General features: G+C 35.3%; 1 protein-coding gene and 1 pseudogene across 2 annotated transcripts; both read right to left on the minus strand.

The window, feature by feature from the left end:
- Positions 1 to 5,710: 5,710 nt before the first annotated feature.
- On the minus strand, positions 5,711 to 8,370 carry LOC18604940 (zinc finger protein CONSTANS-LIKE 1-like; annotated as a pseudogene). Its single transcript, XR_016025577.1, has 3 exons — positions 6,987 to 8,370; positions 6,557 to 6,640; positions 5,711 to 6,193 (listed from the first exon to the last, which is right to left on the minus strand). The product of XR_016025577.1 is annotated as a zinc finger protein CONSTANS-LIKE 1-like (transcript).
- A 1,561-nt stretch (positions 8,371 to 9,931) lies between these two features.
- On the minus strand, positions 9,932 to 14,712 carry PK3 (serine/threonine protein kinase 3). The gene is made up of 6 exons (XM_018118439.2): positions 14,293 to 14,712; positions 13,158 to 13,300; positions 12,793 to 12,936; positions 12,316 to 12,501; positions 11,771 to 11,895; positions 9,932 to 10,462 (listed from the first exon to the last, which is right to left on the minus strand). The coding sequence occupies exons 1-6, from the start codon at positions 14,504 to 14,506 to the stop codon at positions 10,237 to 10,239; spliced, it is 1,038 nt and encodes a 345-aa protein (XP_017973928.1). The 5' UTR covers positions 14,507 to 14,712; the 3' UTR covers positions 9,932 to 10,236.
- Positions 14,713 to 14,774: the final 62 nt, after the last annotated feature.

Raw genomic sequence — 14,774 nt, forward strand, 5'->3', positions numbered from 1 at the left:
GTGATATACATGAATCTTTCCTCTTAAGTTGCAGTGTTTTCTACTATTATTTCATTGCATTGATGATACATGCTTTAAATGCTCTTAGCTAGGTTCTCCATAGTATTTGTTATAGTTGATTGGCATATCTCTTATATTTCTGGTCCTACATTAAGGAAAGAGAATTGCAGTAGGCTGACTGTCAGCCAAAAATATCCAGATAATGAATCTCTTTTTGAAGGAAACAGGGACATAAGAAACTTGTATCATAAATTCTTATTCCAAGGTGAAATATGTTAGAATTTGAATCCTAGATTATCAAAATTGACATTATATATAGAGAGAGAGAGTACTCAAAAGGTTTCATCTCCAGTTGAACCCTTGATTTGTAGGTGAGATTTTCTTTCCTTATGGTTTATGAGTTGGGTTCAAATTGCATGGGGCTTCAGGCCAGTGAAACTTCATTCTTTTTCAGCTTCTTTGCTAATTATATGTAGTATTTATAGTGTTTGAAGTTGTCTTCCCCCAGAATCTACAATATTTTTTTATTTCTTATTAAGGTTGTTGAAATGTAGCTTCACAAATTAATGCATTAAGAGTGTGCATTGCTCTTCAAAAAAAATAATAATAAAGTGTTCTTTCATTTAATTTGCTTAAAAAATTCTCTTAATTGAACCCGGCCAAAATTTTATTTTAATGGAAAATTAATCAAATGCATCAAAATTTTGTTTTAACCGATATCTTTTTGGATCATGAGTCATAATATATTCAAGTTCAATTTTCAAGCCTAATTTTTTAGTTTTATTTTTTTATGCTAATTACATAATAAATAAAATTAAATTAAAGTATGAAATCTTAACAACAAATTAGTTCAAGAAGTTTTTAAACTTTTTATGCCAATGTATTAGATAAAGAAGCAATTTGTATATACCTATTTAAGCATGTCAAATCGTGGTTTTTGCCCTTCAAATCAAAGATCAAAATTCTTATATTAATTTTTTTAATTTTTTAGATTATTATAATGAAAGTAGGTACTATTATTTTTTGTACCAAGTGTTTATTTTTCAATATCTAAATTTAACAAAAGGTTAATATGGTTGTGGATTTGATTTTCATGGACTACATTTTTAATCTTTATTTAAAAGTTGATTAATTAAATTAATCAACAAATAAAAATAAAAATTGAAACCGATTGATTTAACTGATCCCATTAATTGAATTAAACAAACTATTTTAATTAAAATTTTTTGATCAATTTGATTTTAATAGGATTGTTTTGATTAATTTGGTTTTAATCGAATTATACTTACCTTGTTAATATAAATATTTATAAAGTAAAATATTTAGACTTTTTTAATTTTTAAATATAATTTTACACGAATTTATTAGTTTTCAAAATGAATAAAAAGATTCAAAAGTGCACAAAATGGATAACAAGATTCAAAAGTGCACAAAATGGATAACAAGATTCAAAAGTGCAAATACCAGCAAATATGAAAAAGACTTAACGTCTTTTCTTCTTTTTTTTCTCTCAAACGATGTGGTCTGTCGACGATGCTACCATTCGCTAACTAGCCACCCCAAAACTGGATCTCGCCATCCATGGCCAGATCTGGCCAAATCTAGCGGGGATGCGATGTGGCTGTGTTCTTCTGGCACTCCTTGAGGAGTGCGAGATCGGCACTTCCTAGCGGAGCACTAATCGCGCTTCTTAGAAAGAGTGTCAAGCACACTCCCTGAGCGTTCCCTGAGGAGCATGAGATCGGCACTCCCCAAGAGAGCGCAGCCAAATTGCGTTACCCAAGGGGTGCGTGCCAGATCTGATCGGATCTAGTCATTCATGGCCAGATCCGGTTGAAGGGTGGCCCATCGGCGAATGGGAGTGGTGTCGATCAATCACATTTGAGAGAAAAAAAAATAAGGGAGAAAAGATTTTTTTTTTTTAATAGGAAAAAAAATTTAAAAATAAAAATTATAATTTATATGTTGTGTAATTTTTAAAATTAATAAAAAATAAAATTATGAAAAAAATATTGCTATGTCGACGAAAACATTAACAGAACACTAACGTATCCAACCAAAAATAATCATGCAACAAATTTTTGATTAAAACTTAAAAAAAACTAAGTACTTTACCCATATTTATACGATTGTCAAATGCTTGAGGCGAGGCGACTGGAGGTGTTTGGAACAGCGTCAAACTTATCTGCAACTTTGGTATTCATTAGCTAGTATCACTTAAGCTTTTTGTATGATCAAAGGCACATTCAATGAATATTTTCATGCTTGGTTTACCTTTCTTTTCTTTAGTGATAAATTAACCTGATGCAATTGAGTATATTTCATGCTCCCAGACTGTCCTTTGCCCTTAGAGAAATCAATATCGTTAGTGCATATATTCTTGTTAAGCTGAAAATGGATTGGACTCCCTGCCATGCCTTCTTTTGCTTCGCATTTTGCCACATCTTTTATTTCTTCTTATAGAGGAGTTTTCCAGTTTGTTCCTGCTACTGAAATTCCTTTCCTTATCAAAGGGCAAAAGGAGGGCAAAAAAGCGGTTCCCAGACAAAAGAAATGGGAGAGGGAAGCATATATATGAGATCAGAAATTTCAGTGGAGAATATCTATCATAATAACTTTACTTTTTTTTTTTTTTTGACCTTTGTAGAGGATATCGATATTTTTCATATGGCTATCTTGGTGATTTCCCTTGTACCATTAGTCACAGCCATGATAGAATCTGAGGTTTGAGTGCTTTTGTAGCTGGAATAAATAGACCCACAGCCAATGGCAATGCTGAAATAGATACACATCTAAAGGTTAGACGTTTAAGCATGAACAAGTTTAGGTTGGGATGGATTTGGAGTAGTTCATGCTCGACTCAATTAAATTTTAGCAATTGTTTTTCAATTTTAATATGGTAAAACATTTAGACACTTTTAAGTTTTAATCAAAATCATACGAAAGCTTATTAATTTTTAAAATAGACACCTAAACGATATTAATATTAAATATGAAATGTCTAAAATATATTTTTTTTTCATTAGTTTTTTTTCTCTCAGGTCCGTCAGCAGCATCCCTTTCTTTGACCAACCACCCATCTCCACCTTGCGCTCCCACGGGAGCACCAGATCCGATGCTCCCTTGGAACCCCAATCAGACTATCCAAGGGAGCCCCAAATCAGGCTCCCAAGCTTGGTTAAGTTTTTCTCTAATCGACCCTAGAGTTTAGTTTAAGGATTAATATTTTATATATCTGTGATGGAAATTTTGAACTTAAAATATTGTCCTATAACTTGAGTAATTAAAAAAAATACATACATCTTTTTCCAAAATACTGGAAACAATATTTTAACCCAAAAGATCAATAAAATAAACCCATTATAGTATTTTGTGGCATTAGGATTTTATGTTTTTTGGCCAATATTTGTGACACTGGTTCAGTGCACACGAGAGTGACCAACTTAAACATACCATCATGTTGGTTGGCACTGTATATACTGTATTTGTTCTGAAATCAACTGCGGGTAAATTTGAAGTTTTTATTTTTTATTTTTTGTCTAAGAGATCAATAAATTGATAAACAAGCCTTGATACATTTCCTTTTCTTTTTCAATGTTATGAACGATTTCTCTTAAAATTCAAAGATAGATTATAGGCCTGTTCATAAATCAGACTGCAACTTTTCCAAAATGAAAAATAAGCAATACACTGATTCATTTCTTTCTGTCTTGAACACCAAAAAAAGCTCAGAAAATTTCCAATATCCCACTATAACAAGGACTTGGAGTAGTTATTCCACTTGGCACATATCAATTATCAAAATAGCAGTTGGAATTCAATATAAAATGAGAAATAGTAAAATTATGTTTGAACAAAACAAAAAGAATGACACCAAACAAAACGGGCTGCTGTTGCTTGACCAGGCAGACTCCTAGGCTGCTGCAAAATTGTCCTGAGCTCTTGCCTTGGTTTGCTTGATTTCTTTTCTTCTTTCCCTTTGGCTTTGCAGCCTCACTCCTTGTCGCTAGCTGTAACTAACATTGCTCCCCTGGTTCCAAAAAAGAAACCAAGAAGGAGAGGACAGAGTGATCTCACCCAAAAGAAATGAAAGAGAGAGGCATGGGGCCAGAAATTCTTAGTGGAGAATATAGCATTTTGTTTCTTTTCACCTTTCTTGGAGAATATGGATGTTCTTCATTTTGGCCACTTTGGTGGCTTGAATTCTTGTACTTTATCAAAATCAAGCAAGAATCTGGGTTTGGTTGCTTTTATGAGTGGAGCTAAAAGCACCAAGGCCAGCCAATGGAAGGGCTGAAACTGATATTCTAATGGGTGAGATGAAATCATTGGGCAAAAAACAAAAGCCTAGCTAATTTTCATGTTGGATAAGGAGGTATTTTATAAAACTTTGGACTTATACTTGCAATTGCCTTCACCATAGCCTTTGTTGCCCACTCCTTTCCATGTGGTGGAGCTTTGTTTCTACTTTGTGAGCATCTTTCCTACCAGAAAAGTGAAAAGTGCAATTGTCTTTTCTTTAAAGTTCCTCAGACAAGGATCAAACTTGACCCACTTGATCTCTGTTTCAGTGCCACTGTCCTACCTTCTGATATGAATAAGAAATATGAACTTTCTACATAATATCCAAGGCACTAGCTAGCTTAGCTGAAAGTCTTTTAGTGGTTCCACAAGAATTTGGAGTGCCAAGGAATGGTTGCTTCTAGTTAGCCCCTCTATTTGATCAACCCTTATCTTCCACTGGCAGATTAGAAAATATCTGACTCAGTTTCACATGATGAGTAGATTTCTTTAGGCTTTTAGTAAGTAAAACTTATTCTTCTGCAAAAGCAAAACATAAAAATGAAATAAGAAGGTTGACTTAAGGTAAAATGCATCAGTTCAGAACGAGCTGAAACAATACGAAGCATCTGATTTCAAGGTAAAACTAGCAGTAATTTGATGAATTTCAAATTGTTATCAACAAAGAATGTTTGATTATGTGAACAGTGACAGCTATTATGCAACTTCCAGAATCTGATCAGCTAGGATTCTGGACTGTTGTGATTCAGGAAACTACTGAGTTGTTTTGCGTGTGGCCCAACTGCTTACGTATAATTTCAGGGTGTCATTTGCAACTAATTCAGAAGTATTTCCTCTGGCAATCAAGATTTAGGCCAGAATTGGAACCTAAATTTAAGGTGGAAAACCGCAAGTCAAACCCCAATAACATCAAGGGAAGGTATCATTATGCAATTGCTTTTCAGTTATCCTAACATTGTGTCCACTGTATATATATTCAATTGATACATTACTTTCTATCAATTTTCTTCCACTTTCATACACAGCTTTCCCATCAGAAAGCTATAAAAGTGCAGACACCTTTTTCTTAAAGATCAACTCTAGATTCTCTAAATTTTTGTTGAAACCAGTGCCACAAACAGGCGATATTTTGATGACCATTAATTGCATAACCATACTCTTAAAGATATTTTTCATATGTTTCTTTGTTTGATTAATAAAAGGATCCAGAGCATATTCTCTCAAAAAATAATTGCTAATTAGTACAAAACTATCTGTAAAGTGAAAACCTCCCATGTATCGATGTAAACAGTTGGAGCGGATACAGAAAGAATTTGATGATTGCATTACAACTTCACGATGAATGCAAGAAGAATAAACCAGTACAATTTCAATGAATATGAATAGATAAGTGTAGAGAAAAATAAAATTTACAGCAAACACACAGATATTATTCTTCTCATTCACTGAAGTACATGGAAAGACTACAAAGCACTACATTAATAGAGATATTAACTCGTTCTCCATCATCAAATGATTTTCTACCCTAGCCTCTTATTTTACTTCATAATGATGGAACAATACAATAGCCATAGTCTTCCTTTGAGAACAGCCGATCATCCTCAATTTCCATATCTGTTTTCCTTGCAAATCTGCCCTTGACTCGAGGTCGAGTCTCTGCATAGGCTTTCCTGGAGGCGTATCTTATTTTCTTCTCAAACTTTCTCGCTTTCCTCTTCTCTCTGTAACGTAGGACCTTTGCTTCCCTGTTCATTGGTGTAAATTGGAGTGGCATCAGAGGCAAGGGATACGGAAAGAGATCAGTTGCCCCATTTGGAAATCCAGTGTATGTACTCGGGATGTTGCTTGTCGCGTTCGGTAAAATGCCAGCAGTAATGAGCGGTATGGGGACCTAAGTGTAAAATTAAACAAGAATCTTAAGATAATGAAAATATGATACCGGCAAGCTATAGCAGAGAATACGAACAAGTCTAGAAGCAACCTCTCTGATGGAGTAATGATAGCTTGGAAAAAACCTTTGCAAACAACAAGGTTAAGATGTTTCTAAAGTTTAATTGATAAATAATTAGGAAAATAAAGGGGAGTGGGGGAGAAGCTGAAAGGTTGTGCTATAGTCAAGTTGCTAATGGCAGTAATTTCTGATGAAAGCAGTCAGAAGCTATTATGATCTTGAATTCTAATGCTGTCTCGCATTCTAAGAACTTCAGCAAGGGCCAATTTGTCATATTTCAGGAGAGCTTCAGAATGGACTTACATAAATGCCATTAGTTTGCTGTTCCTCATTAACAGACTTTGGAAAATCCCTTGAACATTGGTGAAGCGGCTGAGCTCCCCGAGCCTTTATCAGCCAACAACAACAATCACAACAACAAGAACAATTAATGAGCTGTGGGTAAAGCTAATATCATTTCACAGTTGAAGAAAAAACAAACAAAATATATGTACATAGTTGCATGTATGCAAGAATGCAGACATAGACATGGCTAGACACACGCACACATATACACACATAGAGAGAGGGAGAGGGAGAGGGATAAGATCCTGGAAATTAAAGCTAAACAACTATGTAGTTTTACACAGTTATGAACAGATAACGCCTAAGTCGCTGTCAGAAACGCATGTAAAGTTAAACTTTCAACGAGAGTACTTGAGGACAAGTTAATTTAGAATGTGTAGGATCTTACGCTCAGAGTACTTGAAGGGGTATAAATGAATGCAGCTTTTGATCCCCTATGTTCTGTATTGAAGTAAATACCCTGTAACTGCTGGTGTGTTTGCCGCTGCAGTTGTTTCTCTTGTTGCTGTGATTGCTTCTTTGATTCAAAAGTTTGAACTGGAACATCAATATCACTTCCACTGTCTTCTGGATTATTAACACAGAGAAGTTGTTGCTGATCACTGCACTGTTCTTGGCACCGATACTCGGTACAGGTATCCCTAACATCCATATACTCATCAACTTGCTCACCGTAGGTAAATCCACTCATGGTCTGGTTGTCAGTGCTATCAGGCTCAAGCAATAACCAACAATCAGTTTCGTCTTCATCAATTTCCTCATTTATTGTACCAGCTGCAATTTCATTTTCTGTGTCAAACATGGGACCTGGCAGCTCAACCTGGTGAGTACTTGAGGAAGAACATGCTAGACCAGAGAGTGGAGGAATAGGGACCCTGATATGGCGGCGGGCCAGTGGATTGACTGAGTGTATTTCAATATCACATTTGATGCAAAGTGAAGCTGCATCAGCCCTGCAGGTGACAGCTGCTGCTGCATTCTCGCACACAGCGCAAATCCACACACGCTGGTGTGATGAGGCCATAGGATTGGCAGCATGGATTCGCTTATCGCAGTCGTTGCAGAGGTAAGAAGAGTCAGTATGGCAGTAGAGTGTGCAGGCTGCAGCTTGACATGTATCACAAGTACGAGCCCAGTTGGCTTGGTACGTAACCATCTCCACCAGAGACGACCTTCAACATGCTTGTTTCATGTTGGAGAATGGTAATTCACAACTTTTATAAGGTGCGTAGTAATGTTTTCTTATCTCTAGCTGCTTGAGAAATATCCTGAGACTGGAAGATTGTATTTTGGTGGGGGAGGAAAACTCTAATCATAGTGTAATATGTGACTGAAAGGAGTGTGCGTTACTACTAGTGTGAAGTATTTTTAGTATTTATAATCCAGCCATGAGTCCATGACTTCTACTTAAAAGGAATTACAACCATTACGTAATGAAGATAAAGTGGAAGTTCAATCAAGATTCATAAATCTAAACACTGGGTTTTGGCATCAAACTAAGAGATTGTTAGTGAGAAAAAAACTTTTCAAGGAACTTTCTATGGATTGTAGCCACAAGTCTCCACTTAGCCACAAAAGGTCCACGCGTTATCAAGCCAAAGATTCAGATTCTACCATGTTCTTTTCACTGGGAAGTTGTTTCCCATCATTCACAAATTTTCTTAACAATTCAGCATTTACAAAGAATAATAAAAAGTTGATTAAAATTCCAATGAGAGTAGTGTTTGCCACGAACAACAAAAAGGTAGAAAATATGAAGAAAGGGAGAAAGAAGCTGCCTAGCTCCTACAAATGAAAAAGGGAATTGCTACAAGGCAAATAGAAAAATAAACTTGGGAGGTCAAATATCAAAAGGGAAATAAGTTTTGCCTAAAAATTCAAAAAAGATAATCAAGATAACATGATCAAGAGAAATATGAATTATGTTCTTCATATCCCTTTTATTACTGGTAAAAAAGGATTTGAACTAAAAATCACTTTTTCACTAGAAAAATATGACCTTCAATTAAATTATGCCTTTCAAACACTCAATGTTGTTTTATATCATTTGAGCTCGTCAGCGTGCAAGAGCTTTTGGAGGATTTCTAGTCTACGTGGCTTTTGGCCATGCATGTCCATCCGTAGCCACAAAAAGGGTAAATGGTCCAATATTATCCATAATTTATGTCGTCGAGTGAAGTAGGAGAGGGGTGGAGTGGTGATACTGTTGGGTGAGAAAGAAAGAGAGACCCGGGACAGGGACTGGAACAATCCCACAAAGTGAAAAGCGTGATGGGTTTGGGCGGCTGAAACAAATTGGCCCATGATCTTGTGGCTGCATGTTGTTTTAGGTGGGGTTGGAGAGGTTCTTCGTGGGGGCTCAGACCTTTCTTCCTTCCTGGAATCTTACAGCTTTTTACCAGGAAAACAAAAAAATGTGCACTCAATTCAGTAATTGGAATATTAAAATGCCCAGTCAACTATGCCAACTCCACTTTAATATTGTCTCGACGAGACAGGCTGAAGCAGCTGTTTTGCTGCTTAATAAGCTGAATAATGGGATATGAAGAATACTTCCATTAACATTTATTCCTTATCAATAGTCCAACTGTTTTTAGCAACCGGATAAAATTGCATTACTCTTACGAAGAAAGACCTTAGCTGATATCAGGTGAGCTGAGTCGAACCTTCGTCAGCTTTGTTCTCACACTGACTTCACTAGTGGGCATAAATAACTCTGCAACTTGATCTAATAATAAAGTGAGTGGACCAGATATAAAGTGAACTTCTCATAACTTGGAATTCTTCATATGAGTGTAATAATTATTCCAAAAAACCGAACCAAATCTTACTTCCAAAAGTGCAGAGGTAATGTCGTTCCGCAGGTTTCTTGGTGTTGGATTTAGAGGGGATGTTTGACCACCCCAGCACACTCAACTTCAACTTAAACTAGTTTCAGAACGACTTGAACTCCAACCATCTGAATAATTAATTCAAAATGACCCAAATGTGATTAATTCATCAAAATCCAATTCGATTTGATTTGATAAAAATCGATTAACTTAAGCCTGAAAGAACTGAACTCAAATAATTTTTCTTTGATCCGAATTGTTGAGACCTGACAAAACACCATCTCTGAAACCAATGTAGACTTGGTTTTAAAAGTAAAAAGAGGTGCAGAAATGTATTTCTATTCCCATGTACGCATACTATGCTGGATTCCTTCAAATGTTTGTAGAAAAAAAAATAGTTATCGGAAAATCTTGAAACTGCCATACCTGATTAACTTTTAAGTAGGTCTGCAATCAAAAGACTTAGATACGTGAAACATGAATAAATGGATAACACAAATTATTGAGGTTTCCTATAAAATTGAATATTGAATGCAGAGAGAGATCTGGACTTCAATAAATTACAGATCATGAAGTTAAATAGTTACCATAAACGAATCGATGCACAACTACCACAATTACCCCAAAAAGGATTATCTATGTAATATTTAAATAAGGAACTGCTATTGCTTTCATATACGCTTTACTTCTGAAGTATTTAAATGACCTGCAAAGTAACCGACTCTTATGGTGCACATTGCTAGAATGTGCACGGTCAACTTGTACATCACTGGTTTCAATGCCCTTCCTTTCTCAAGTTATATGATATCACTGTGAAAACTTTGAGATCAACTTGTCAACATGAATTATGATATCATCAATGAAAGGGCGAACAGCAGCCTGAGGCTGAAGCATCCATGTCACAAATTGGTGAAGAGCTTCTGGATATGGTGGTTTAGGTCCAGCTGGCCACTTAATCTGTGCATTTACAATGGCCAATTGCAGGCTTCCTCCTGATTCTCCAAGTGCATACTCGAATGGGGATACCCCATACCTGGAAGAAATGACAATTAACAACAGTATACAAGTAAAGCTGCTAACTATATATACCAAAAAGGTTCACTTGCAGAGGATAAAAGCATTATCAAAAGGCATAAGTACCAAAGAGAAATTATAGCACCACATAAAAGTACAAATACTACAATTGCTTTAACTTGTTTCTGCATAGCATTTACATTTATGTTTACATCCAAGGTATAGAGAGAGACAGTGCAAGCCTGACACACACACAAAAAGAAGTGAAAAATAACAGTAGTGAATGAAGAAGAATTAGTTCATTTGAAGACTGAAGGAAGGAACATAAAACTCCAACAAGAAAAGAGAGTTTTTATCAAGGTATCATTAAAAAAACAAATTAGTAGGCCCAACTTTCTGTGAGTATCCTGCTTACTGTAATGTCAAACTCACGTGTGTGCTTAACATAAAGTACATGTCATAAGTTGCCCACTAATGATTAACATTATAAATGCATAAAGTTCTTATAAATGAGTTTATATGAATGGATTACATGTGTATTACAACTGATTTTCTTGTTAAGAGACACAGGTAAAAGATGTGGCAAAACTTTAGATATGCAGTAGAACAACCTGTAAAGATATTTTAAACTACTGTCTTGCCTCTGCTACTGTGATTCAATTCACACGTATTACTCTCCATGAAGATAATGAAGTAACAAAGGCTATCAAACAAAAAAGTAGATTGATTAGTTTCTTCACACATTCTTTAGGCACTCTCATGGTTCATGGTCAGAGATGTCCATGCACAATGGCTTTACATGGAAAAGTCTTCAAGACACCAATCATAACATGATGCACACTCACAACACTTCAACATCAGATGACATCTTGTTAAGATTTTCCAAAACCATAATTTTCACAAGGTCATTTTTGTTGAAGCACATGAGATCACAATGTCCCATTTTTGAAGCACGCAGTTATAGCTATTTATTGTGAATAAATGGTTTTTTGGGGCAAAACCACTTGTCCAGGGCCAAATCTCAATCAATTAGGTTGGATGCAATCATCACTCCTCATATCAACACCAATGAACAACTTCATGAAAATCCAGAAGCTTAGCATTATAGAACTTTCACATCTAATACTTTAAATCTACTCCTCAGATTAAGCTAGAAGGGAACCAATAAATAAATTCCAGCCACAAAACTTCCCCAGATATGTTGTTTAATATACTGTTTGATGAAGAAACTTGATGAACAACGATGAAATGACAGAAGTACAACAAAAAAAGTTTATAAAATGAAAGCAAACACTGCATAAGTGCATGTATAAGTATTAATTCTTACATTATTGCATATAAGGTGCAGCCCAATGACCAAATATCAGTTCTCTCATCAATATCTGCATGGCTTGGGCAATCCCACAACTCAGGAGCTCGGAAAGGTGCTGAACAGTGCTCAGATGCCCATTCCTACATATGAAAACAAAATCTAACCATAAGCATCATGGAAAATGCATTGAGCTGAGAGACAGAAAAATGTGCCTTAAAATATTACATTTAAACTTAAGCATAAGATGTAAGGATGACAATAGGTAGTGCCATAAGACACTGCAGTAAATTATTATGGTGCTTAAAATAAAAAAAAAAAATGAATATTAAGTTGTTTATGATGATAAAAAGGTGAATGCATCATAGAAATAAGCACATCGTGTATTTGTACGTCATTTGATATATGTTTAAATAATTAAGTGTATATTTGTCAGTAGAACAGCAAGCATACAGATTTAAAGAACTTGGGTTATTTTCCAGCAAAGATGAGAAAGAAGTTATAAAGCACATAAATAAAAGTAGACTTTTCAGCACTGAGAAAAATAAAGAAGAAATAAGCACCTGAAGCTGTAGTGCCTCAGAACGAGAGTGAATTTGCTTCCTTGCAGGACGAGCACTCCCGAAATCCATCAATATAGAAAGAGGCGGTTGCCCTTTTCTACGGGTTAAAAGAACATTACCAGGCTTGACATCATTATGTGCATATGGAGGCTCAAGACTGTGCATATGTTTGAGTCCTGCACACAGCTGTGGAAATAATTTGGTCCAGTCAAAATGTTTACAGCCATCTCCAATCAGTTATGACATCAATAAATCCAAAAATACGAAACCCTATTAAGAGGAATACTAAAACAGAGAAAGAGAAACAATTAGAACATTGAAGCCAGATGTTAAAGTATAAAGAACTGCATCCACTAATAATAAGTGCCATATAGTTATCATATCAATCTAAATTAGAACGTTATTTCAAGCCCTTAAAAGTGCATTACAAAAGGAATGGCATCACATAGTCAAAATGATTAGAATTGTTAAACGCACCTGCCGAAATATCTGAAGAACATCTGAGGTTGAAAAGAATTCCTTTTTAGCTTTCATAGCGGTGGAATTGTCCAGTAAAGTTCCATCCAAATGAACAGGAAATAGTAAGTATGCTTCATGATTCCATGATCCTTCTTGTGTAGGCTAGCCAATGAAATCAAATTGATTTAGACAAATACAATTGCATGAATTTAAAGATGAAGAAGAAGAAATAAGCCATGAAGTGAACAAGAGAGCATCTTCAAAAGTAGTTCCCATTGCAAGTTTCACACCACTTTTATTGGTAAATAAGTTGATAAATTCAAAAACATTAAGACACGTAACTATTTTTGAGGTTAATTAGAATAAGAGATCTGAATAATTACCTTGACAGCAATGATAGCATGATCAAGAAGCGGAAGCAAATGAGGGTGACTAAACAAGGAGGAAACACGGATCTCCTCCCGAACCAATTGCAACTGCTCATTATTCTGAATGAGAACTTTCTTCATTGCATAAGTTCCATCATCTGCAAATGCAACCCCACTTAAGTCAGTTCCAACACTAAGTTAACTTACTCTTTGATCTGATGAGTGCACAGGTTTTTAAATAAAATAATAAAACCCTGCAAATGGCGAAGGTCACCATCCTTGATAAGTCCCCAAACAAAGAAAGGTAAGCAAATCCATTTAAGATGTAAATTCAGATAATAAAAAGAAACAAATGCATAAATCTGGAATCTGATAGCAAGAAGTCAAACCACCATAAGTTAAGGACATGATAACACCAAATTCAGTACAACATTCTATGTCAAACCAGCCATAGCATTTACAACAGAATTGAGATCAAAGTTTTAACTGATCTATAATTTTAGTTAAATAAGTCCACCGATAGTAATTTGATAATCACAGAGGATTCCACTTTTATACCCAAAAAATTTAATTTTATGAGATAATTAGATTACTGTACCTATAGGGGCAAAGAAGATCCGCAGAGCAATTAATAGCCACAAGAGAATAAACCCAAAATTTTACTATAAAAATCTTAAGGTTATATCATACTGGTTTCAATTTTACATAGACAAGATATTTGAATTTCCAATAAAACAGCCACATAATATCCCCAAACTTCAATTATAAAAAACAGAATGTAAGGAATCTATAACTTCAGTCATAATAAGTTAGAAAAAACAAGATAACAGACACCAGAATTCAATTAAATTACAATAAAAAATCAATTAAAACCCTCCAAACCAAAGCCAAAAACACATCATTTCAGATCACAAACCAAAAGGCTCAGATAATCAAATCCCCCAAACAAATCAAACAAAGAACAACAAATGCGCAATTCAGAAAAACATATAGCTAAACAGAAGATTCTAACTAATTAGCAACTGAAAGCAATCAGTAATTAAGATTTAAGAAACACCCAGATCACTCAAAAACCAATCAAATAGAGAAATACCCAAATCGTAACATCCCTAAAAAGATAGAAGAGAAAACTTTTTGAAGGGGAACGAACCAGAGAGATGAGAAGGGTCCTTGACTTTTTTGGCTAAGCCAGAGGCTGAAGCTGAAGAGGAATCGGACATGACTTCCTTAACCAGGAAAACATAGGCGAACCCACCTTCACCCAGTTGTCTAACGATCCTGAACCTGTTGTCGTTGATCCAAACGTCCCCTCCCCCATTGACGGCGTCGTATAATGCATTCAACCCTGAAAATGTACACCCCATTATTTTCACTGTTGATGCCTTCAACTCAAAAATTATTCCTTTAGATCTTCAAGCTCCCATTTTTTCTCTTATGGGTTTGTCAGAATTGGAGAAATGTAGAAAAGGTAGATCTCGAGAAGCTCTCTCTCCTTCTCTACCCTCTGTTTGGACTTTGGATAGTTTTTTAGTTAATAGTTTTCAGCTTTTAAAGCTTTCAATTTCACGTCAACAATAAGTTTTATGAGACTCGGGTTTTTATTTGTTATTTTAGTATTATGGTTGGTTTGCT

The sequence above is a fragment of the Theobroma cacao genome, chromosome 3 (assembly GCF_053813885.1).
Source record: "Theobroma cacao isolate CCN51 chromosome 3, ASM5381388v1, whole genome shotgun sequence".
In the NCBI taxonomy this organism is placed as follows: Eukaryota; Viridiplantae; Streptophyta; class Magnoliopsida; order Malvales; family Malvaceae; genus Theobroma; species Theobroma cacao.